Source organism: Chlorocebus sabaeus, chromosome 18 (genome assembly GCF_047675955.1).
Source record: "Chlorocebus sabaeus isolate Y175 chromosome 18, mChlSab1.0.hap1, whole genome shotgun sequence".
NCBI lineage: Eukaryota > Metazoa > Chordata > Mammalia > Primates > Cercopithecidae > Chlorocebus > Chlorocebus sabaeus.
The window spans coordinates 32,061,042-32,088,242 of NC_132921.1; the positions used below are offsets into that span (position 1 = coordinate 32,061,042).

The following is a 27,201-nucleotide window of genomic DNA, read 5'->3' on the forward strand; positions in this document are numbered from 1 at the left end:
TCCCAGCACTTTGGGAGGCCAAGGAGGGCAGATCACCTGAGGTCAGGAGTTCGAGACCAGCCTGGCCAACATGGTGAAACCCCCGTCTCTACTAAAAATACAAAAATTAGCTGGGCATAGTGGCACGTGCCTGTGGTCTCAGCTACTTGGGGGGCTGAGGCAGAAGAGTCGCTTGAACCTGGGAGGTGGAGGTTGCAGTGAGCCAAGATTATGCCACTGTACTCCAGCCTGCACAAAAGAGCGATACTCCGTCTCAAAAAAAGAAAAGAATTGGTTTGGAAATATCACTAAACAAGCAAAAGGAGCAGCAATACAACAAACCCTGGGAGGAGTATTTGATTTCCTGAGCTGCTATCCTATTTAAAATGTCCAGTTTTCAACAAAAATCATTAAACTGTCCTTGAGGAAGCCTAAACATTGTACTTACTAGATAAAGACTTTAAATTCACATCTTTGAATACATTCAAAGACCTAAAAGATGTCTATGTCTAAAGAACTAAAGGAAAGTGTGAGAATAATGTCCCACCAAATTGAGACTATCAACAAAGAAATTAAATGGAAATTCTGGGGATGAAAGTACTGCAAACCAAAAATAAAATTATAAGGTCCCCCAACCACCTGAATGGACTTCCTCCTTGGCCAGGGCACTCTAACATTTAACCTGAAAAGACTGGTTTAGGTTATGATAACAAGTGGGAGGTCGGACATGCCTCACTGTACTCTGACAGCATTAACATCAACACAGACCTTAAGCCTGATAAGAAACACTTACAATCTATTCTCTGAAGCCTGCTACCTGGAGGCTTCATCTGCATGAAGAAACTTTGGTCTCCAAAACCTCCTATCATAATCCAGACTTTTATTTCTATTGATAATAATTCTTTCAACCAACTGCCAATAACAAAAAATTTAAATCTACCTATAACCTGGAAGCCCCCGCTTCGAGTTATCCCACCTTTCTGGACTGAACCAATGTGTATCTTAAATGTATTTGATGTCTCATGTCTCCTTAAAATGTACAAAACCAAGCTGTGCCCCCACAACCTGGGGCACGTATTCTCAGGATCTCCTGAGGGCTGTGTCACAGGCCATGGTCACTCATTATGTGGCTCAGAATAAATCTCTTCAAATGTTTTACAGACTTTTAATCTTTTCATCAACAGTACAATAAATGAAAATAAAAAATTCACCCGAGGCGTTCAACAGTAGATTTGAGCAAGTGGGACAAAGAATCAGCAAACTTAAAAATAGGTCGCCCAAGATTATGTAGTCTAAGACAGAAAGAAAAAAGAATAAAGAAATATGAATTGCCAGGCGTGGTGGTTCATGCCTCTCTCTAATCCCAGCACTTTGGGAGGCTTAGTTGGGCGGTTCACGAGGTCAAAAGATCGAGACCATCCTGGCCAACATGATAAAACCCCATCTCTACTAAAAAAAACAAAAATTAGCTGGGTGTGGTGGCGTGGGCCTGCAGTCCCAGCTACTCAGGAGGCTGAGGCAGGAGAATTGCTTGAACCTGGGAGGCAGAGGTTGCAGTGAGCCGAGATTGTGCCACTGCACTCCAGCCTGGGGACAGAGGGAGACTTCGTCTCAAAAAAAAGAAATATGAACAGAATCTCTGAGACCTGTGAGATACCATCAAGTATGCCAACATATGCATAATGAAGTCTGAGGAGAGAAGAGAAAGAAGCAGAAGAATATTTCAAGAGATAATGCCCCAAAACTTCCCAAATATGAGAAACATTAATCCAACAAGCTCAACAACTCCAAGTATGATAAACTCAAAGAGATCTATACCTAGACAAAGACAAAAACAAGTTTGCAGATGGAGCATAGTTAAATGCATTACCATACTTCTCTAAAGAAAATAACGTCGGCCAGGAGCAGTGGCTCAAGTCTATAATTCCAGCACTTTGGGAGGCTGAGGCAGGCGGATCACCTGAGATCAGGAGTTTGAGACCAGCCTGACTAACATGGAGAAACTCTGTCTCTACTAAAAATACAAAATTAGGCCAGGCACGGTGGCTCATGCCTGTAATCCCAGCACTGTGGGAGGCTGAGGCAGGCAGATCACAAGGTCAGGAGTTCTGAGACCAGCCTGGCCAATGTAGTGAAACCCTCTCTCTACTAAAAATACAAAAAAAATAAGCCAGGTCTGGTGGCAGGTATCTGTAGGCCCAGCTACTTGGGAGGCTGAGGCAGGAGAATAGCTTGAACCCAGGAGGTGGAGGTTGCAGTGAGCCGAGATTGCACCACTGCACTCCAGCCTGGGTGACAGAGCAAGACTCTGTCTCAAAAAAACAAAAAACCAGAAAAAACAAAACATAATCCAATTATATGCTTTCTGCAAGGGACACAATTAAGTGGAAAGTAAAAGGATGGAAAAAGATATACCACACAAATTGTAACCAAAAGAGAGCTACAGTGGCTATACTAACAACAGACAAAACAGACTTTAAAATGAATGCTGCTACTACAGAGGACATTTTACAATGATGAAAGGGTGAATCTATTATGAAGATATAACTATTATAAATATAGACATACCTAACAACAGAGGTCCAGAATACATGAAGCAAAGCTAACAGAATTGAAGACAGAAAGGCAATTCAACAAGTTGGAGACTTTAATACCCACTTTCAATAATGGAGGAGACACTAGACAAAATAAGAAAACAGCAGACTTGAACAACAGCATCAATTAATGAGTCCTGACAGATACACAGAACACTCAACAACTGCAGAATACATATGCTTCTCAGGTGCTCACAGAACAGCCCAGGACAGATCACGTGTTAGACCATAAAACAAGTTTCAGAAAATGTAAAATAATTTAAGTCATTCGATGTGTGATCTCAGACTACAATGCAAGGAGATAAGAAACCACTAATATGAGGAAATTTGAGGAATTCACAAATATTTGAATAAATAATACACTCCTAAATAACCAACTGGCTAAAGATGAAATCACAAGGGAAATTAGAAGATACTTTGCATTAAAATATAACGTATCGGCCAGGTGCGGTGGCTCACGCTTGTAATCCCAGCACTGTGAGAGGCCAAGGTGGGCAGATCATGAGGTCAGGAGATTGAGACCATCCTGGTTAACATGGTGAAACCCCGTCTCCACTAAAAATACAAAAAAATTAGCCAGGCGTGGCGGCGTGCACCTGTAGTCCTAGCTGCTGGGGAGGCTGAGGCAGGAGAATGGTATGAATCCGGGAGGCAGAGCTTGCAGTGAGCCGAGATTGCACCACTGCACTCCAGCCTGGGTGAAGAGCAAGACTCTGCCTCAATAAAAAAAAAAAAAAAAGAAAGAAAGAAACATATCAAATTATTTATTAGTCTGATATTAAGCTGAAATGATCATCCTCTCACCTACTCTTCTCCTACTTTCTCCATCTCCCTTTGCCACTTCTCCCAAGTCTCCCTTTTTCTCATCTATGCAACAGCAATTCCCTCCCTCCCAATTTACATAGCAGAGGTGTACTTCTTCCAGCTGATCCTGAAAGATCCTGAACTATTTTCCTTTAGGCACATGCTGTTTCTCCACAGGAGTCAATACTGACACAAATCTCTTAAACAGACACTTGAATATTCAGGTAAACATGCTAGGGAGCCAGTAAGGGTGTAAAGTGGGAGTCTCATCAGCCATTGGAATTCCAAATCCAATGACTATTACACTATTATGCACCCATGTATTTATTATATGGCTTATGAAACATTTTGGAGATATATTTATAATATACTTTTCTCAGTGGTAAAATTGCATATGAAAGTATATGCTATAATCTTAAAAGTAAGTATACTTTTAAGAGAATCATGGCCAAATAAAAATAGATGATAGTTTTTTTTAATCTTTTATTAGTCATATTATCTGTGTAAATAAGAACCAGAAGAAAATTCTAAATTTATTAAAGAACTAGCCAGGAGAAGTTAAAATAAAAACAAATAAATTAACAAAACCCTCAGAGAACTAATAACCAGAAAACCAGAGTACCAGATACAAAGCTTGAGCATGTCCTTAAATCTTAGGGATGGAATCTACAAAATAAAGGAGTTATTGATTCTCTTCTTCAACACTCCTTCTTGAATTAAGTTAATGGTTTGCATAGGTATTTACTATGTACTTAGCTCTTTTAGTTCTGGCAATCTATGGTTCATTATTCTAAATAGAGTCCATTAGGATATTTTAATTTGGCTGAAATAAATTAAAAATCTGTAGTAAAATCTCTTTACAATCTTACATCTTGAAGAGAATATTTGGTTTAAAAGAGATGCTCAGTACTATTATGGGAGGAACTGGAAAAAGAAAAAAATGTAGATAGAAGGAGAGATTTGAGAATTACTAGCTTCTATCAATAGTGTTCAGGTGTTTTTTAAAAAAATTTCAGAAGGACTCCTATACCTTTAAATCACTGGGTCATCAATAAAAATGCTGGCGTCTCTCTTGCTAAGGCAGCCAACACAGAGGTAGGAAGAACAAAAGTGAAAAAAAAATTGAGGGTAGGAGGCTATGTACATAGTTTAGAGTTGGCTCATCTTGTAATCAAACAATTGTACACTTTTACAGTTGTAATCATAATAAACTTCAGCCTGAATCCTCCCCAGATTTCTTGTTTGAGAACTCTACTCTACGGAAGCATTATTAAAGTGTAAAAGAAAGTATCACTTTTATCTACCTCTAAAGGCTTTAAATCCACACTAAAAATGAATAGCCAATTCATTTATTATATATTTTATCATCTCTATGATTCAACCAAATATTTATTTACTGGTACTCATTTCATACTTTAAAGCACATTTTATCTATATCTTTAAGCCTTTTACAATCTAATATAAGACATATCATGAGTGTAATAGAAATAATCTAAGACTAAAACAACTTTTCAGACTCTTTAATACTGATTTGGGTTTGTACTGAGAAATGTAAGAAGGCAAATGATTCAGGAGATAGAATCCATTTATATACATTTATATGCAGGAGATAAAATGTATTTCCTTAACCTCAATACGGATAGGCACTACATAGCCAGTGCCTCACTAGCATTCAAATGCATGTTTACATTTCTGAAAATGTGTTAACTGAGATGAACTTGCACTAAAAAGGGCAAATTATAACTAAGTGGAAAGCTCTGTTCATCACAAATCCACAATTACTCACATCGCATGTTCTATTGCTTATATTGTTTTGGTATAGGAATTAGGTCCTAATACATAAATTTGAGATAAAATATACTCATTGTATCAGCCCATTCTCATGCTGCTATGACGAAATACTGAGACTGGGTAATTTATAAGAAAAGAGGTTTAATTGACTCACAATTCCACATGGCTGGGGAGACCTCAGGAAACTTTCAATTATGGTGGAAGGTCCCTCTTCCCAGGGTGGCAGGAGAGAGAATGAGTGCTGAGCGAAGGGGGAAGTCCCTTATAAAACCATCAGATCTTGTGAGAAAAGCATGGGGGAAACCACCCTCATGATTCAATTACCTCCACCTGGTCCTACCTTTGACACGTGGGAATTATTAAAATTCAAGATGAGATGTGGGTGGTGACGTACAGCCAAATCATATCACTCATCAACTGAAACCTTTTTAACGTAATTTAAAATTATTCTTACTTTTTTCCTTCTTCTTCCTCCTATTCTTATTTTTAAAAAAAAACTGTATCACTCAATTTTTAAGACTTTGTAAGATGAAGTGGGCTTAAGAAAAACACAAAAAATGACAAGAAGACATATAAATCAGTACACTGGGAAAAAAAGGTGTGAATAGGGATATTTCCTAACTTGTTTTACAAGAAGTAGGTAACAAAATTCCTACCTAATCCAAACTTCTTTTCTGAAAACAAAACCTATGTTTAATTATCTGTGAAACTCTGAGCACCAATCATGTCAGATTTTGTTTTCCTATGTGTTCATTTGTTCATGCATTCATCCATCTATCCAGCATGTCCTGAGGCTCTGTGTGTGCTAAGTACTCTGGGGTAAGATATTGAGGATACAGACTAAGATATGGTCCTTGTCCTCAAGGGAGGAATGAGATAATTCCAACTGAGTATGATAAATGGTATTGACAGAAGTGAGCACAAGAATGCTCAAAGAACAAACAGGGAAGTAACTCACCCAGTGTGGTGAGGAAGTAGAAAAAAGGGTCAGTGAAAACTTCCTAGAGCAGTGGTCCCCAACCTCTTTGGCACCAGTGACCAGTTTCATGGAAGACAATTTTTCTTTTTTTTCTTTTTTTTGAGACAGGGGCTCACTCTGTCACCCAAGCTGCAGTGCAAGTGGCACGATTTCATTGCAACCTCCACCTTCTGGGCTCAAGTGATCCTCCCACCTGAGCCTCCTGAGTAGCTTAAACTATAGGCATACACCACAATGCTTGGCTAATTTTTCTGTATTTTTGGTAGAGACGAGGTCAGGCTGGTAGAGACCAGGCCAGGCTAGTCTCAAACACCTGAGCCCAAGCAATCCACCTTAGCCTCCCAAAGTGCTGGGACTACAGGTGTGAGCCACTGCATCCGGCCGAAGACAATTTTTCTTTTCATGTCTTAGCTGTTATTGAAGTCATTGATGATAGTTATATTTTCATGAGTTTTTATCTTGTTGACTATATTTCAGGGGGTGGGGAATGGTTTCAGGATGAAACTGTGCCACCTCAAATCATCAGGCATTAGATTCTCATAATTAGTGCACAACCTAGATCCCTTGCATGCACAGTTCACAATAGGGTTTGTGCTCCTCTGACAGGAGGCAGAGTGCAGGTGGTAATGCAAGCCATGGGGAGTGGCTGTAAATACAGATGAAGCTTCACTTGCTCAACCACTGCTCACCTTCTGCTGTATAGGAAAGGATGCAGAGCTGAATTTCAGAAAATTATTAGAAAAGTTAGACAAATGAGCATGCAGAGAAAAGGAGAAATACAATTTTATACTTGTATAGCACTTTAAATGTTTCCAAATGCTATTACCTATATTATTTACATGAAAAAACTAAGGCCTAGAGAAGTTGAAGGGTTTGCCAAAGTTTTATGGCTAGTAAATGGTAAAGCTCAAATCAGCACCTAAACTCCTGCTTATAACCTAGCATAATGGTGTCCCACCTTTTAAAGTATAAGAAATTTTGGCCAGGTGTGGTGGCTCATGCCTGTAATCCCAACAGTTTAGGAGGCCAAGGCAGGTGGATCGCTTGAGCCTAGGAGTTCAAAACCAGCATGGCAAGACCTCGTCTCTACAAAAAAATACAAAAAGTAGCCAGGCGCACTGGCACGTGCCTGTAGTCTCAGCTACTCCGGAAGCTGAGATGGGAGAATCACCTGAGCCCAGGGAGGTCAAGGCTGCAGTGAGCCGTGATAGTGTCACTGCACTCCAGCCTGGGCAACAGAGTGACAACCTGTCTCAAAAAAATGTGGCTCACACCTGTAATCCCAGCACTTTGGGAGACCAAGGCGGGCAGATCACGAGGTTGGGAGATCGAGACCATCCTGGCTAACACGGTGAAACCCCATCTCTACTAAAAATACAAAAAATTAGCTGGGCGTGGTGGCGGGCGCCTGTAGTTCCAGCTAATCAGGAGGCTGAGGCAGCAGAATGGTGTGAACCAGGGAGGTGGAGCTTGCAGTGAGCCGAGATTGTGCCACTGGCTCTAGCCTGGGTGACACAGTGAGACTTCGTCTCAAAACAAAAAATAAAAAATAAAATAAAATGAAATAATACTAGGTTTCTACTTGGGATAATAAAAAAGTTCTGGAACTAGATAGTGATGATGGTTGCACAACACTAAATGAATTTAATGTCACTGAATTGTATACTTTTAAATGGTTAAAATCGTCAATTTTATAATATGCTTCCTTTACCACAATAAAAAAGTTTTATAAACAAAGAGCAGGTATACCTTGAGTATACAGTGATTACAGACATACATTTAAAAAGATTCAGAATACTGCCTTTAATTACTATTTTATTAATTATAGCAGCAACATATCCTTAAAATAATATTTACAAAAATGTGAAAAGTTATTAAGTCTACAATGTTTGAAGTGCAAACTTGATTTCTTTACATGGTAAGTTCCTGAGGAGTCTATAACCTATGACTTGGGAATCACTGGTCTATGTTCTTCAAACAAAAATTAAACTCTTCCTGATGTTTAAGGGGTTTCCAGAAGTGGTCCTTCAATGATGTGACCATACAGATGCTATTCAATCTTAGAGATTTCAGAAGGCCAGATGTTAGACATTATCTTCTTTTTTCTTTTTCTTTTTTTTTTTTTGAGATAGAGTTTCACTCTTCTTGCCCAGGCAGACGTGCAATGGCACAACCTAGGTTCACAGCACCCTTCACTTCCAGGTTCAAACAATTCTGCCTCAGCCTCCCGAGTAGCTGGGATTACAGGCATGCACCACCATGCCCAGCTAATTTTGTATTTTCAGTAGAGACAGGGTTTCTCCATGTTGGTCAGGCTGGTCTCGAACTCCCAACCTCAGGTGATCCACCCGCCCCGGCCTCCCAAGGTGCTGGGATTACAGGCATGAGACACTGAGCCTGGCTGACATTATTTTCTTTAGAGAAGTATGGTAATGCACTTAGACTATGTTCCATCTGCAAACTTGTTTGGCACTCAATGTACTTCATAAATTTCTTATAATCTCTAAATCCCCAGAGTATGTTTTAAATAAATTATTTCCATAAGGATAAAAGATAAAATAAAACCAATATATTTATCAAATGCACCCATAGCACTGTAAAAGATACATAGAAGTATTTGAATGGTCACTGCCCAAAAGGAACTAGAAATATAGTCAAGAAGATATAAATTCATGAAAACGTAACCAGCATAAATGACTTCAATAACAGCTTAAAACCATGAAAAGAAGCACAAAGCAACACATATTGATTACTTGCCACAGGTACAGGAAGAAACTGCTATGGGGTTTCAGAGAAGGGAGTAATTACTCCAGTCCATGGTGGTGTAAAAAGGTTCTACAGGAGAACTGGATTTGAAATGAGGTGCATCTTAAAGAGCAAATGTGATGTGGGGAGGTCAAGCACAAAGAAGAGAGGATTAGAATATCCTTCATTAAGCTTCATTTAATGCACTAACTGCTTGCCGAACTCATTCTGTGTCACACACAAGAATACAAAGGTGAGGTGCTCTGTGTTACCCATGGTCAAATTCCCCTTTGTAGGCCTGAAACCCCTCATTACTTACCATATGATAACAATAAACTATTTTCCCTGATAGTGGGAAACAAATGGGACTGACAAGTTTTTTATGACTGCTCTTTTAAAATAAGTCACACCTTTCATTTGAATTTACCTTTCCCCAAAAGGTAAATTTCACATATTGCAATGTATCCTCTTGCAAGCTTCTTGTAAAAAAATCTCTTTCCAGAACTTTTACTTACCATTTAATATTGCCACTAAAAAACAGACAGGCACTTGTCCACTGAACTAAACAGATGAAGGACGAAGTCATGACTGGATCTCAATACTGCGCATCACTTTTGTCCCAAGAGTATAATAAAGAGTCAAGAGTCTCTCTCTTTTGAAGCAGTCATCTAATCATTCTAACTAATGGGGAAAATTTTTTGGGTGCAATAGTTTGTGTCCAAAAATACAGGTGGAGGTGGGGTGATGTGGACTTTACATAAAGGTTCATTTCACAATTTTGACCCTACCTTCCAAGGACCTAACTGATTAGCTCAGGGTGAGTACCTGATGTGAGCTGGGGAAATGTAAATATCTCACATGTGGCCCAACGTCCTGGCCAAAGCACTATTCTGAGTTTTTATTTTTTATTTTTTAAAGCTAGAACTAGGAATCAAAGTCAATCCTTTTCTGGTGGTAAAAGTCATGAGGATGAAATTTAGGGGGTATAAAGCAACCACGATTTTGCCATGTAGAGAAGCGTAAAAAGTTCATGTAAACAACTATCTCTGAACAGCCTTAGCATAAAGCTACAGAAATATATCACACCTTATCAGTCTTAAATATCAAACCTTTAACAGGAAGAGAGAAAATGTACATTGGTATTACTGTTACCACCTTGTTGGTTCTCGGGTTCAGCATAAGTGGCTTGCCTTTTTCTTTTATGTGCAAACGTCGACATGCCAAAGTACAAGTGGTAGAAACTACTCTTAACCGGGACAACATCTTTTCTTTCACCTGAAAGAAACAAACCAAATAAACCACTGTTGAGAATCATATCATAGGCCTCCATGTCCATCGGGTATCAGTTTTCAAAACACATTCATGTTTCCATAGGCTGCAACTCTTTTATTTTATTTTATTTTATTTTATTTTTGAGACGGAGTCTCGCTCTGTCGCCCGGGCTGGGGTACAGTGGCCGGATCTCAGCTCACTGCAAGCTCCGCCTCCCGGGTTCACGCCATTCTCCTGCCTCAGCCTCCCGAGTAGCTGGGACTACAGGCGCCCGCCACCTCGCCCGGCTAGTTTTTTTTTTTTTTTTTTTTGTATTTTTTAGTAGAGACGGGGTTTCACCGAGTTCGCCAGGATGGTCTCGATCTCCTGACCTCGTGATCCGCCCGTCTCGGCCTCCCAAAGTGCTGGGATTACAGGCTTGAGCCACCGCGCCCGGCCGCAACTGTTTTAAAAAGGTAACAATAGGCGAAGGTGAAAACTTACTTTTTCTGATAACACTCTTATGTTCTTGGGAAATAATCACTGCTACTCTTTATGTACCACCTACTATGTATCAGACACCGCAAAAAACATTTAACCTCTTTCTAGACACACAAGTGTGGCAAGGTATGCATCTCCCACTTGTGAGAGAAACAAATTAAGAGGTTAAGAAACAAGGTGGCCGGGCGCGGTGGCTCACGCCTGTAATCCCAGCACTTTGGGAGGCCGAGGCGGGCGGATCACAAGGTCAGGAGATCGAGACCATGGTGAAACCCCGTCTCTACTAAAAAATAGAAAAAAATTAGCCGGGCGCAGTGGCGGGAGCCTGTAGTCCCAGCTACTCGGGAGGCTGAGGTAGGAGAATGGCGTGAACCCGGGAGGCGGAGCTTGCAGTGAGCCGAGATTGCGCCACTGCACTCCAGCCTGGGCGACAGAGCGAGACTCCGTCTCAAAAAAAAAAAAAAAAAAAAAGAAACAAGGTAACATAGTAAATAGCAAAGTGAGTTTCATTTTAGTGAGTGAGAGTTTAGCTTGAAGGTAGAAAAGTAAATAATAGGAAAGTGGAGACACACACAGAGGAAGAAAAACTATCCTGATTCTTAATCTAGACCTAGAATTTCAATGTACTATGTTCAATGTTTAAATTTAATATACTAGAATTTTTTGTCTTAGCAAACCTGTTATTTAATATAAATAAATAATATAAATTGGCTAGAAAGCATATAAAGTAATTGTGTATAATTCCTTTATATGAAATAATGTATAAAATAATTGCATCCATCATCAACATGGACATTTTTAAAGAGAAAACTATACATTAAATCTAAAATATTTAGTGATAATAGATTCTTCTGCTTACCAATTACCTCACCAAAAATCAGAATTTGAAATGCCTATTTATTTCTTTAAACATTACAAATCATTGCAATGATTATGCTGTTAAGTTTTTTTAAATGGAATTTCTATTTGTGGAGAAATCCATGATCTGTGTGAGGGCGCAGCAAAACCATTTACATAAGGATTTTTTTTTTTCTTTTTCAAGCTCATATACCATAAAAGTAACCATTTTAAACTGAACAATTCAGAGGCATTTCAGAAATTCTTTTTTTGTTTTTGTTTTTGAGATGGAGTCTCACTCTATCGCCCAGGCGGAAGTGTAGTGGCACGATCTCAGCTCACTGCAAGCTCCCCCTCCCGGGTTCACGGCGTTCTCCTGCCTCAGCCCCCTGAGTAGCTGGGACTACAGGCGCCTGCCACTATGCCTGGCTAATTTTTTTGTAGTTTTAGTAGAGAAGGGGTTTCACTGTGTTGGCCAGGATGGTCTTGATTTCCTGACCTCGTGATCCTCCTGCCTCGGCCTCCCAAAGTGCTGGGATTACAGGCATGAGCCACCACGCCCGGCCAGAAAATTCTTATAGTTGTACAACCACCACCTCTATTTATTCCAAAATATCTTTTTACCCCAGAAAGAAACACTATACCCATTAAGCAGTTATTCCCCATTCCTCCTTTTGGTCCGTTACAACATAAACTCTTTATTACTATTATTCTGTATATTTATGCTTTACAACAAAAGTTTTGCCAAGCTCTACTATAAGGGTTACAAATCCCTGTGACCCGAAAGGCAGGAAGGAAACTATCCTGCCAGTGTTGTACACACACACACGCACACGAGGTGGGGGGGTTGTTCAGTGGCAGCATGATTTCTGGATTACTTTTACGCATATTTCAACCCAGAGGTCAGTGAGAACTTCAAAAAAGGGAATTTATTTATTTATTTATTTTTGAGAAAGAGTCTGGCTCTGTCACCCAGGCTGGAGTGCAGTGGCACCATCTCGGCTCACTGCAACCTTCGCCTCCCAGGTTCAAGTGATTATCCTGCCATCCTGCCTCAGACTCCTGGGTAACTGGGACAACACGCACATGCCACCGCACCCAGCTAATTTTTTATATTTTTATTAGAGATGGGGTTTCACCATATTGGCCAGGCTGGTCTGGAACTCCTGACCTCATGATCCACCTGCCTCAGCCTCCCAAAGTGCTGGGATTACATGCATGAGCCACCATGCCCAACCAAAAAAGGGATTTCTTTTTTTTTTTTTGAGACGGAGTCTCTCGCTGTCGCCCAGGCTGTAGTGCAACAGCGCGATCACAGCTCACTATAACCTCTGCCTCCTGGATTCAAGCTATTCTCCTGCCTTAGCCTCCCGAGTAGCTGGGATTACAGGAACCTGCCACCATGCCCGGCTAATTTTTTTTTTCTGTATTTTTGTAGAGACAACATTTTTACCATGTTGGCCAGGCCGGTCTTGAACTCCTGACCTCAGGTGATCCACCTGCCTCAGCCTCCTAAAGTGCTGGGATTACAGGCGTGAGCCACCGCGCCCGGCCAAAAAGGGATGTTTTAAAGGTGTTGCATGATCACTTATTCCTGGACACTGAAACACTCCAGTTTGCAAGTAACTATGCTGAAGTTGTTTTCTGCCTCCCATACCACTTCCATCCACCAACCTTTGAAATGAAGTGTGATTTGATGTTTCAAGACCAACTGCACGAGGCTTAGCGTTTCATCAACACATCCATGTATGGATGGTAAGCCTGATATTAAATATGACGCAGTCAGAGTGAGAAGTCCTTCAACATTGCCAAGAATGTTTCACTCACATTAAATAGTCATTGATGCAATAAAACTGTAAATAATCAAAGCATGAAGGACATAAATGAAAAGAATGTGTGAATGATTTAAAAGGTTTCCTGTTCTTTGTCAAAAAAGTGAAAAACACTGTACAGGTAGCCAGGACAAGATAGTAGGGATGGTTTTGTTCACAGCTTCAAAGAAGAAATTTAAGAATTAATTATGAGCCTTAACAAAACACTGACAAAGAATGTAGAAAATGGGAAGAGCAGAAAGAGTAAGAGGAAAAGGCAGTAGTAGAAAATCTTCAATGTATTGTTAAAAAAAGATTTAATTTCTGAATATGTTGTTAGTAGAATAAAACTACAAAATTACACATAGGAGATTTGAGACCCTTTTAAGAAATATTTGAGCCGTTCAAAAGACAGTAAGACAGAAAAATAACCAGTAGCTGAGCCTACACAAACCTTTTGAGTCAAACACAAGCAAATTACTTTCTCAATTACCAAGGCGGACTACTGGGGAGGCATCAAACTCTAACAACTTCCTGATAGCCTTTTCAGGGGAAAGGTAACACAAATTATTGAAATTATGTATTTTACTCATCTGACTGGTCTTATTCATTAAGCAGGTGCTACATCATTATCCTCATCCTTTTTCATCGCTGCATTTCTATTATAGTCATAATAGAGTAGCAAAAATAACCATGATGAAAAATAAGTGTTCAGGTTATCTTTTTAGAAATAAATTTATGCTACCATCTTGATGCTTTAAGTTCAAAATACTATGAAATTGCGATTTTGCATATACACTCTTTATTACTATTATTCTGTATATTTATGCTTATTATTTTATAATAACTCGAGTATTCAAGCAAATTTAAAGGGTTTTTTTTTTTTTTTTTGAGATGGAGTCTCACCCTATCGCCCAGGCTGGAGAGCAATGGCATGATTTCCGTTCACTGCAACCTCCGCCTCCCAGGTTCAAGCAATTCTCCGGCCCCAGCCTCCCAAGTACCTGGGATTACAGGCATGTGCCACCATGCCCAGCTGACTTTTTGTATCTTTAGTAGAGATGGGGTTTCACCATGTTGGCCAGGCTGGTTTCGAACTCCTGACCTTGTGATCTTCCTACCTCGACCTCCCAAAGTATTGGGATTACAGGTGTGAGCCACCGCGCCTGGCCTTAAAGAGTAATTTTTTTACTATACTTTTCACTTCATGACTCCACTGAATTGTTTTTCTTAGAATAAAAAAGCAGCATTATTTTGGGCTCATTTACAACACAGGTCTAAAGCTGCAGATGATATAACTGCCATCTAGAAAATCTGAGACAGTCAACTGAAAAAAATACTAGAACTAATAAGACGACTTCGGCAAAGTGGCTGATTATATCAGCAATAAGATCTTTAATAGGATAAAAGATTCTATTTACAATACTAATACAAATTATAAAATACCTAGGAAGTATACCAACAGAGAAACTAACAGACATAAAGAAGTCCTAAATTCATGGATAGAAATACCCATTTCTGGATGGGAATAGTCAACAGTAAAAATATCAGTTTCCCCTGAAACAATCCACACAGTTCTAAGGCAATTCCAACAAAAATTTCAAGAATATTTATAGAACTTTGTTTTTTATTTTTTTTAGAGACAAGATCTCATTCTGAGCTCAGGCTGGAGTGCAGTGGCCCAATCATAGCTCACTGCATCCTTGAACTTTAGGGAGCTTTAGACTCAGCTTGAATGTATATTTGAAAGAGCAAATGTGAGAAAATCCAAGAAATTTTGAAAAAGAAGAGGTAGAAGGATTTGCCATTACAATTAGCAAAACCTTTCAAACAGATTAAAGATGTTAACATTTTTTCAGAAAGTAAAGAAACTATAAAGAATTACGAGTCCAGGCCAGGTACAGTGGCTCACCCCTGTAATCCCAGGACTTTGGGAGGGCAAGGCAGGCAGATTGTTTGAGTTCAGCAGTTCGAGACCAGCATGGTCAATATGGTGAAACCCCATCTCCACCAAAACACACACACACACACACACACACACACACACACACAAATAAAATTAAGCTGGGTGTGGTGTACACCTGTGGTACCAGCTAAGGTGGGAAGATTGTATGAGTCTGGGAGGCAGAGGTTGCAGTGAGCCAAGATTATGCCATTGCACTCCAGCCTTGATGACAGAGTGAGACCCCATCTCAAAAAAAAAAAGAATTGTAAGTCCAATTCCAGGTGGTCCAGATAGGCCTCCTGGTGTCATGGAGAAACGGGTCTGTAACTGGTGCCCCCCACAAATTTGTGTGATACTGGAGACACCATGAACAAACACCATCACTGTCTATGGCAACAAGAGTCTTCTGCTATCTTAGCCTATTTGTGGGAGTGAATTCTTTTGGGGATCATGCGGAAACACATCTGTGCCATTTAAAAAATGTCTCTCATGTCTATGGTATTCTAAACCTGCAAAGTTACCTCTGGGACTTTCCATGAAAAAGGCTCATTGGCTTAGGTGCTTATGGAATAAATTAATTGGCTGTATTTATGAGAAAATTTTTCAGAGACCTCTTATCTTTTCAGAGATCTATGAAAAGATACAAAAGGAAAATCGCAAGCAGAATTCAGATTTACAACAAAGTTAAAACTCCTTTGTATGCTCAAACTGCTTTGGATCCCCTGTGGGATTTATAAAGAAGACCACTCCACCTTGTAGTCTGGTAGTTCAGATTAACCTTCCTCAGTGTCTCCTCTGACCTATCCAAACTCCTTCTTGAAAAAGCTTAAATTCTATTTGAAATAAAGCTAGTTTAAAAATTGTTGGTAAAATAAAATAAGAATGTCTCAAAATTGTCAGTATTAAATATAATTCAGACATTTTTGCCTTGGGTCTACTGGTCAGATTTACAGTTTCTTCTTCGTTATTTTAAGGTCATCAAACTGTTGCTCCTGAGATATTTTTAATATTTGTTTGATTTGTCTGAACTTACATTTTTGGTTTTGAGCCTTTAAATTCTGCAGTCTACACAGGTGACCATGGTGAGGCCCAGGTACATACATTTATCTTCAGTACCTGGGCCACCAGCTGCAGGGCAGAGCCAGGCCCTATATGGTCCTGCCCTCCTCGTCCAGCAGTGCCTCCTGGCCATGCTAGAAGGGGTTGGGTCCCCCAGACAGACGTAGTCTTAATAGCTCTGTCCAGGACTCTGTACCTGGTACATAGCAATTAAAATGGCTTCCTGCTAGGAAGTTAGTAATTTCCTGCTGGAAATTAGTAAGAGTCAAAATTGCAATATATGTAATTAAAACAACTAGATATAAAGAAAATTATTTTACAAGAAAGGCAGGATGCTTTTTGGTGAGGAAGGTTATAAGAAAGACAAAAGATGTGTTTTTTGTTTAAAAAAGTAATTCCGTCTAGTTTAGAGGTTATTTAAAAGTTTCATAATGAAGGAAAAAAATGATATAGATAAAACTAAATTGATAAAATAAGTTAGAGAAGAAAAAACCTGAAATAATTTTGTAAGTAGTTGTAAAAAATTTACAGAAATCTTATCTTGTGTGGTCAAAGTTGACTGAGATTGAATTTATTTATAAGGCTTTATTAAAATTCACTTTAATAGTAATACATTGAGGCCCTGCACAGTGGTGCACGCCTGGAATCCCAGCACTTTGGGAGGCTGAGATGGGTGGATCACTTGAGTTCAGGAGTTCAAGACTAGACTGGGCAACATAGTAAGACTTTGTCTCCACAAAAAGTACAAAAAAGGAAAAATAATAATAATAATAATATATTGAATTTGGTTTTCTCTTCTGAACAAGATTTTTGTGTAGTATTAATAAAAAAATAACAAAAGACTGTAATTTGCCTTTTGAGTAAGCTGCAAAATAGAAGAAACATTCTGTTTGCATCATGCTGTCTTTATTGAGCCTTTTGATTTTTTTGGAAAATGGGGTTGCTTTTCTATCAAAGAGTGAGGATTCTTGATTTTTGAAATCTCTGAACTATCACCAAATCAAATTTCAAATTCCAAATTATATCTTTTTGACCTTAAACCAACTCTTGGATATTCCAAAAGGGCCCGCGGAAGCCCAAGTGAAACATATTAGGCTTACTGGGCATGTTAAATTATATGGGAAGCATTATCAAATAAGAATAATGTTTAACCACTTCCTAGAGTCACATTAACATGAACAGGTCAATATGTGTTCCAAAACTGCATGAGATTCCTGGAAATCTGATACGTCTTAGGAAATGTTGTCAGTCATAATTCTAACGCTAAACTGCTGTATGTCACAGAAATAACTAAATTTCCTTGTCAATTGTATCATTATTATTATGAACTCTTATCAAGTCTTTAACCATGGCCCATATTTAAGTCTTATTATCCGTGGTAAATTGCTTTATTCTAATACATCTTCAAAAAGATCCCCCTTTATTACAAAGGATACAGATGAAGAGCCAGACAAAGAGATGTAGATGGCAAGGTATTGGGGGCAAGGGGATGCAGGGCTTCCATGCCCTCTATGGACAGGCCACTCTCCCAGCACCATGTGTTCAGCAACCCAGAAGCTCATCAAATCTTGTTGTTCAAGAGTTTTACAGAGCTTAATGTTCAGCACCCCCTTCCCCAAAGCTCATGGATAGGGCTGAAAGTTCTAACCCTCTAATCACTTGGTCTTTCTAGTGATCAGCCCTATCCTGAGGCTGCCTAGGGGCTCTACCTAGGCAGAGTAGAGTCACCTCATGTGACTAGCATACACTTAGGTGTGATCAAAACGGGATCATTATGACAAAAAACATGCTTATCATGGGGGGGAGGGGATTAATGGATACAAATATACAGCTTGACAGAAGGAATAAGACCTAGTGTTAGATCAGTAAGGTGACTATAGTTTATAATAATCTACTGTACATTTTAAAATAGTTAAAAGAATGTTTCTAGCATAAATACAAATATTGAAAGTGATGGATATCCAAAATACACTGACTTGATCTTTACAAATTATATGAATACATTAAATTATCACATGTACCCTGAAACTATGTACATCTATTATGCATCAGTTAAAAACATTTTTTTAAAGACACTCCTATCATTCAGGAAATCCAAGGGTTGGAGGAGCTCTGTGACAGAATTGGGAAGATCAATATATTCAGTACAATACCACACTATTTAATACATCTTTATGACCCTGATACCCTTTATAGAGCTTCCTTCCTAAAACAGTATATATTACCAAGTACCTAAACCTTAAACTAAATAGTGCTTTATTCTAATTAGATTTACACAGATTTTTCTTGAATCATAATTATAGTTATCACGAGTCTTAGACATCACCTAGTTTAAATATCTTAATTTGAATGAAAAAAAACCTAAAGCCCAGAGATAGAAATGGACAGTCCAGTATCACTCAGCTTATTAGTGGTAGTCCAGGGTTTTTATTTGCTTTCCCTTCCTCTTCCAAATTTTTCAGCTTCTGAGCCTTTGGTTATATTGTTTTTGTTTCATAAATGTATTCCCTCCCATTCCTTTCTAAATTCCATTTTTAAAGACAAAATTTCATTTCATTTATTTTCTTTTATTTTGAGACAGGATCTTGCTCTGTTCCCCAGGCTAGAGTGCAGTGGCATGACCACAGCTCACTGCAGCCTTGACTTCAGGGGCTCAAGCAATCCTCCCACCTCAGCCTGTCAAGTAGCTGGGATGACAGGCATGTGCCACCATGCCCAGCTAATTTTTGAAGGTTTTTTTTTTTTTTTTTTTTTTTTGGTAGAGAAAGAGTTTCACCATTTTGCCCAGGCTGTTTTCCAACTCCTGGGCTCAAGTGATCTGCCAGCCTCAACCTCCCAAAGTATTATGGTTACAGGCGCGAGCCACTGAACCCGGCCTCATTTCTTGATTAAGCAATTTATCCACCATCTAACTTCTTATACAGCTCTTTAGTTATCTATTTCTGATATTCCGTTTTTTCACTTCAATTATTTTATGTCTATATTTCTATTTGGTTTTGTTTTACAGTCACCAGTTCATGCTTCATAACTTTAAATTCTGACCTCATTAAATAGATATTTATTTATTTATTTATTTATTTTTATTTTTTATTTTTTTGAGATGGAGTCTCGCTCTGTCGCCCAGGTTGGAGTGCAGTGGCCAGATCTCAGCTCACTGCAAGCTCTGCCTCCTGGGTTTACGCCATTCTCCTGCCTCAGCCTCCCGAGTAGCTGGGACTACAGGCACCCGCCACCTCGCCTGTATTTTTTTTTTTAGTAGAGACGGGGTTTCATCGGGTTAGCCAGGATGGTCTCAATCTCCTGACCTCGTGATCCGCCCGTCTCGGCCTCCCAAAGTGCTGGGACTACAGACTTGAGCCACCACGCCTGGCCTAAATATTTATTTTAAAGACATTTTCTAATGTCTTTAGTGCCTGAATATAAATTTTCAGTCTCTTTCAATGGCATAATTTTTGTCTGTAAGCTCACTTTAAAAAAAAATAAGAGCAGTCTTTCATGGTGGTCCCATACATGTTGTATGTTGTGGAAATCAACCCTTGGGGGCAGTTTTAAGTTTGCCTCTGTATGAGATCTAGAGGGTCTACAGGCTAAAACTAGTTTCTACATTAGTTTCTGTGTTAGATGGTTACATACCTCAGGTAGAATTCCAAAGTCAAATTCAAACAAGTTGAGGCTTAGGATTCTACTTATGGTGTGGGATGGATGGTTTAACTCTTGTCTTAACCCCAGTGAGGATACAGTCTTCATTCATGGAGAGAAAAGTGTTTCCCCATTCTCAGCTTCCCAATATATGTCTAATTTTGGTTCTGAATGTTGAACAGGCCTTGGGAACTCAGTTTCCATCTCCTGGCAAGCAATAAACACTTCAGACCCTAAGTAGTATTTATGTACTGTATTTCTTCCCTGTCTACCTATGGAACATTTGTCTTCAATCAAGCTCACTGCTATAGGTTCTTTCTTCATTCCTGCATGTGGAGATTTCTCTCTTGCTTTCAAACTTGGCTCTGTGTTGTTTCAATTTTACTTACCATCTCTGTGTTTTTAGAGCAAGAAAGGGAGATTCCGGCATGTGACTAATTGATCACTTTAAACTGGAAGTTGATTCAGTTTAAACCTATATCATAATTATTTACTCATCTATTGAGCACCTACCACACGCCAGGGCCGGAATGAGGCCTACGGTTAGTATTGCTCTCATAATCCTACTTAACACTACAGGAATCCATGTCTTTTTAGCCTCTATGAAACTTACACCATCAGATTTGGTTTTCCTTTTTCTTTTTGAGACAGAGTCTCACTGTCACTGTCACCCAGGCTGGAGTGCAGTGGCACGATCTCGGCTCACTGCAGCCTCTGTCTCCTGGATTCAAGTGATTCTCCTGCCTCAGCCTCCCAAGTAGCTGGGACTATAGGCACACACAACCATGCCTGGCTAATTTTTTTGTATTTTTGGTAGAGATAGGGTCTCTTTATGTTGCCCAGGCTGGTCTCAAACTCCTGGCCTCAAGCAATCTGCCAGCCTTGCCCTCCCAAAGTGCCAAGATTACAGGTGTAAGCTGCTGCATCCAGCCAGATTTGGTTTTCTTTAGGTGAACATCAAAAGCATTCAACAGAATCTATTAAATCACCACCATGCAATATATTCTGTTAATGTTCTATTACCAGTAAGTTATAAAGTCCTATATAAAGCTCACCTTTGTGCTTTTTAAAAGAACTATAAACATGAACAAAACCAAGAAAAAGAACTTGGCCAGGTGCAGTGGCTCACACCTGTAATCCCAGCACTTTGGGAGGCTGAGATGAGCGCATCACTTGAGGTCAGGAGTTCAAGACCAGCCTGGCCAACATGGTGAAAACTCACTTCTACTAAAAATTCAAAAATTAGCCGGGCAGGGTGGTGCATTCTTATAATCCCAGCTACTCAGGAGGCTGAGGCATCAGAATCGCTTGAACCAGGGAGGTGGAGGTTATAGTAAGCCGAGATCATGCCACTGCACTCCAGCCTAGGCAACAGAGTGAGACTCCATCTCAGAACAAAATCTAACTCACCCTTTCTCAGTTTTAAATTAAAAAATAGACATATATCTGTAGAGGCCTCCCAAGTGTTCCTTTTTTAAAAATTTTAAATTTGTATGGGTATACACACACACACACACACACACACACACACAGAACCAGCATTGTGTACTTACAAAATATCTTCGCTATCTGAATCTAATAATTGATATCTATTAAATACGTACAATCTAGAAGAAGAAACAGTGGTAGAGCCTGCTTCGAGCAAACTCCGTTGATTTTACTTTTAAGAGAGAGAATTTGCTATATAAGAGAATTCTTCACTGGATTTCTTTAAATAGCAAGATTTTTCAGGCTATTTTTAAATTTCAAGTTACTCAAATTTGACTTTTATACATCGTTTCAGGATTATGTTGCATGAAAGGTCCATGTCACTTTATTTCCATTTATTAGCGTACTCCAGAAAGTACCAGCAGTTGGTTCTACAAGTACAAATTCTATATACATCATGTTTCTACACTTTTAAAATTAATCAGTATCAAATTACTAATAATGTTAATTATATCAGCACAGTGTTAAAAATATGCACACCAAGTAGCTTTCTCCCCAGAATCCCCAACATGGTGACAAAAGTATTACTAACAAAATTGGGATGGTTGATACTCTGCTAAGTGGTGAAAAAAACCTATTTAAATTTTAAAAATTGTCATTTAAAAAAAGTTTTATTATTATTATTTTTTTAGAGATAGTATCTCACTCTGTCACTCAGGCTGGAGTACAGTTGTATAATCATAGCTCACTGCAGTCTTGAACTCCTGGCTCAAATGATTCACCTGCTTTAGTCTCCCAAGTAGTTGGGACTATAGGCATAAGCCACTGTACCTGGCTGATTTTAATATTTTGTAGAGCTGGCATCTCACTATGTTGCCCACGCTGGTCTTGAACTCTTGGCCTCAAGCAATCTTCCCACTTCAGTGAGTTGCTAGGATTACAGGCATGAGCCATCACATCCAGCTAAAAAGAAGTTCTAAAGTAATTCATCATATGTTTGTGTGTCTCTTCCGGGAGAGACAGCATTATTTACTACAGTTACAACTTTGGGCCTGGCGTCGTGGCTCAAGCCTGACATCCCAGCACTTTGGGAGGTTGAGGCAGGCAGATTGCCTGAGACCAGGAGTTCGGGACCAGACTGGCCAAACCATGGCAAAACCCTGTCTCTACTAAAAATACAAAAAAATTAGCTGGGTGTGGTGACAGGCACCTGTAATCCTTGCTGCTCGGGAGGTTGAGGTGGGAGAATCGCTTGAACCCGAGAGGCGGAGGCTGCAGTGAGCGGAGATCATGCCACTGCACTCCAGCCTGGGCAACAAGAGCGAAACTCCATTTCAAACACACACACGCACACTTTGGTGATTAGTACTGCAAACTAGGTAAATCTAAAATAGTATGGAATACATTTTATTTTGAATCAAAGGCAATCCCCCCAAAAATGCATTTTGGAATCATCAGTTAAGATCAGGTTTCTGATATATGAAATCTTCTATTTTCAACTCCTAGTTAAAATCTTGTTCCTATCAAATAATGAATTTGGGCCCAGCACAGTGGCTCATGCCTGTAATCCCAGCACTTTGGGAGGCCAAGGCGGACAGATTACGACATCAAGAGATTGAGGCCATCCTGGCCAACATGGTGAAACCTCATCTCTACTAAAAGTAGAAAAATTAGCCAGGCGAGGTGGTGCGTGCCTGTAGTCCCAGTGACTTGGGAGGCTGAGGCAGGAGAATTGCTTGAACCCAGGAGGTGGAGGTTGCAGTGAGCAGAGATTGTGCCACTGCACTCCAGCCTGGTGACAGAGTGAGACTCTGTCTCAAAATAAATAAATAAAATAATGAATTTGGCTTGTATATAAAGACAACATCACCTCTCAAATCTACCTCACAGAAAACTGTGATGATCAAATAAGAGAATATATGCAAAAGAGTATTATAAAGATAAAACATATTATTCAAAGTATGAGAGAATTTAATTTTATTAGCAAGTGATAGAGTAAAATAAAATATAAAAGTAATTTTAACAGTGCCTTTAGTAGGCATAAGTAAAAAAACAACTTAAGGAAAAAACCAATCTTTGCAGAAATCAGAACTTAGAACACTTACAGAGAGAGACAGGTGGGCTTAATATCTGCTGGAGACAAGACAACGCGGAAAACACACACCTAACTCCTTATGTTACACAAAGATGACAGAAGGAGAACTACAGGATCGAGGGAAGTAAAAACAGCAAATAAAAGAAGGTGGGGATTCTAATTTTGAATAACTAAGTAAAATCAAGCTATTTACCGGAGTTTCTTTCTTTTGTTTTTTAGACAGAGTCTTCCTCTGTCACCCAGGCTGGAATGTAATGGCACGATCTTGGTTCACTGCAACCTCCACCTCCTGGGTCAAGCAATTCTCCTGTCTCAGCCTCCCAAGTAGCTGAGATTACAGGCACCCGCCACCATGCCTGGCTAATTTTTTGTATTTTTAGTAGAGACGGGGTTTCACCATGTTGGCCAGGCTGGTCTCGAACTCCTGAGCTCAGGTGATCCATCTGCCTCGGCCTCCCAAAGTGCTGGAATTACAGGTGTGAGCCACTACACTTGGCCGGAGAGTTTCTTGAATACTGGAATATGCCTGTGGTTTCCTGCTCTGGTATGGCCACTGCCTTGCTCTTTCCATGAGTAAGCACGGACAAAAGAACTACTTCAAACAGGGAGGCAGTGGAACTCACCCTCTGGGTGGTATTTATAAACTGCACTGGGACTAAAGCTGTGAAGACATTGGCTGTTGGAGACTATTCTCCCTGGCCCCCTACCTGGGGGGAGAAGGAAATAGTCAACACCTGAGAAAGACTGTTCACAGGAGACCAAAACCCTAGACACTGTTCACTAGAAAGAGCTCAAGACAGGGCAACAAGCACAGGCTTTGCGGTCAGACAGAGTGGAGAGCGAATCTGGACTGGACTCAGCTAATTACCAGTTCAGAATCAGTTGTGTCACCCAGGCATTCCCAAATGGTCTCTGAATTGGTGTTCATTTAGGACATGTTTTTGACTGGTCTATGACCAAATGAGGAAAAATTAACACAACGTAATACAGTTTTTCATAATATTATTCTGTTTTTATGACCTTCCTACCTTTGTGGTGGTAAAAATGTCCCTTTTTAAAGGAAAGGATCAGGACAGTAGATTGCAGTAGGTTTTTTGTTTGTTTTTTTGAGACAGAGTCTCAAAAATCACTGTCGCCCAGGCTGGAGTACAGTGGTATGATCTCGGCTCACTGCAACCTCAGGTTCTCAGGTTCAAGTGATTCTCCTGCTTCAGCCTACTGAGTAGCTGGGATTACAGGTGTGTGCTAACACGTCCAGCCAATTTTTGTGTTTTTAGTAGAGACGGGGTTTCACCACGTTGGTCAGGCTGATCTCGAACTCCTGACGTCAAGTGATCCACCCACCTCTGGCTCCCAAAGTGCTGGGATTACAGACATGAACCACTGCACCCAACCAGATTGCAGTAGTTTTTAAGAAGGTTCTTAACCTTGACATAACTAAAAGTTGGAGATCTTACATCTGTTCCCAATTGTCCCCCACACATACAGTTTTTCACTTGTCCACTAAGTCCAAAAGTCTGGAAGCCACTGACTTAGATATCTCATTTTTCTCATCAATAAAGTGGGGGAGGGGAAACTTGCAGAATTCTGTGTAGTAATGTTGATATACGTATTATTAATATACTCTTTAGAGTTTTACAATAGTATCAGTATAAAGAGCTTGACTACTTGACTTGAAAGTTTGCTTAATAAAACCCATACCAAATAGTCTAGCAGAGTGGTCAAAGGGCGAGTTCTGGAGTCAAACTGCCTGGATTTAAATCCTGTGGCTAACACCTGTAATCCCCAGCACTTTGGGAGGCCAAGGAGGGTGGGTTGCTTGAGCTGAAGAGTTCCAGGTCAGCTTGGGCAATATGGTGAAACCCCGTCTCTATTATAAGTACAAAAATTAGCTGCCCTCAGGTGATCCACCCACGTCGGCTTCCCAAAGTGCTGGATTACAGGCGTGAGCCACCGCGAACGACCTATATGTATGTTTTTAAAAACAACTGTTTCTCTCATCTAACAGAATATTTGCAAATTGAAATCAAAATCATGGGTACAATATCGCAATCAGCTTAACAACATGAGCAATGCTTAAGGAACATGCACGTTTATGGGAGTGGGGGTGAAGGATGCAGCTATGAAGTTATACCACTTGAGTTTGAATCTAGGCTTTGTCACGTTAAAACTGTGGTCTTGGGCAAGTTACTTAACCTACATAAACCTTAGTTTCCTGGTTTGTAAACTAGAGACAGTAACAGTATCAACCTCAAAAGGGTTATTTTGAGATAATCCGTGTAGAAACTAGCGCTCTGCCTGTCACCAGCGATTAACACATGCTACTATTGTTATCGTTATCAACTGCAACACTAACAGAAATAGCAATGCTATTAACCGCTTTGCTTAGAGGTGATAGCCACAAGCATCAGGAAGGTAAATCCACAGAGAGAAGATGTTAAAACGTTTTGTAAGAAAGCACATGTTAATCTGATCACGCTTCTCACCACAAGCAACATAAATTTTCTAGAATTATCTCTGGAACCAAAAAAGAAAGTCGAAACCTAGGACCACCTAGATAACACCATATGCAGAGATAGTTATCTCCAGCGTGGAAGAAACACGTGCCAATCCCGATCCACAGATGGCATTTCATAAGAATAGGCGAAATCAGTCCAATCTTATAACTCTCCAGCCCGCAGCAAGTCTTTTTTTTAAAGGGAGGAGCCACACACACAGCCTAACTCCTGCCGTTAACTTGGCCCGACTGAATAAAGGAGATAGACTTGCCAAAGGGGTTTCCAGCCACAAAAGTCCTTCTGCGGAGGGGTGCAGAAAGAGCGAGAAAGAGATGCTGGCGTTTGGGAGGCCCAGGGCCTCGCTCCTGGGCAAGACGGGGGCGCCCCGGCATCAGCGTGCGGAGGAACCTGGAAATCGCGCGCAGGGATGAGCCGTGGTCGCTGGAACCCGGGTCGCCGCGACGCAGCCGGTCTCTCGCCCTCAGCGCGGACTCCGCGGGCCGCTTCCCTTCCCCCAGCCCCCACCGCCAGGCCGGGACCGGCTGGGGCCGCACGCACGGAGGCCGGAGGCGCGGCAGCGCTGGGCTCTCGGGGCCGGGCCAAGGGAGGCCGGCGCCCGCTCCTCTCCCGGACCCCCGCCCGGGCCCCACCTCGCCGGGCCTTACCGGAGGTCTCGCGCCGCGACAGGTGGTGCTACCAGCGGAGAGGCTGCGCCCTGCCGCCCGCCCTGGCGATGCTCAGCTCCCGCGCCGCCCGGCCCTCCCCTTCTGCGAGCCTCCCGGAGCCGCCGCCAGCTCAGGCTCGCACAGGCACGGGCGGCCCCACACCCCGAGATAGCCCGAAGAGCGGCGGGGTGAGAGGAGGGCAAGCGGAGCCGGCCAAGCGCTGGGCCGGGAAGGCGCGGCCCACGGAAGGCGCGGCCCACGGCGGAGACGGACGGGTTCGCGGGCCAATGGGAGGCAGGAACCGGCCTGAGGGGCGGACTCCGTCTGGAGGCTTAGCGGCCGGCGCCGGGGTTCCTGCCCTCAGCGCCTTCCTCAACTCCGCGCTTGGAGGTTACTGTTCTGAGGCGGGGCGGGTGCCTTCGTGAACGCGATGCTGCGGGTGTGAGAAGTGCAGTGCAGAGTAGGAGGAGGAGCTCCGCCGCTCCCTGAAGGAAGCCGGGGCTAGCCGATCGCGCCCCCAGCACTCCCGGCCCTGGGGTCCTAGTCTCCAAACCCGCCGAGACCAGGGAAGCTGGGAGTT

At 41.0% G+C, this 27,201-nt stretch overlaps 1 protein-coding gene across 1 annotated transcript in view; it reads right to left on the reverse strand.

The window, feature by feature from the left end:
* ME2 (malic enzyme 2) overlaps positions 1-26,727 on the reverse strand; it is a 70,758-nt gene extending 44,031 nt beyond the window's left edge. The window contains exons 1-2 of the mRNA XM_007973992.3: positions 26,622-26,727; positions 10,048-10,167 (exon numbers count right to left, since the gene is read on the reverse strand). Coding sequence (XP_007972183.1) covers positions 10,048-10,155 — 108 coding nt within the window. The 5' untranslated portion in view covers positions 10,156-10,167; positions 26,622-26,727. The remainder of the gene's footprint in view (positions 1-10,047; positions 10,168-26,621) is intronic.
* Between the last annotated feature and the right edge of the window lie 474 nt (positions 26,728-27,201).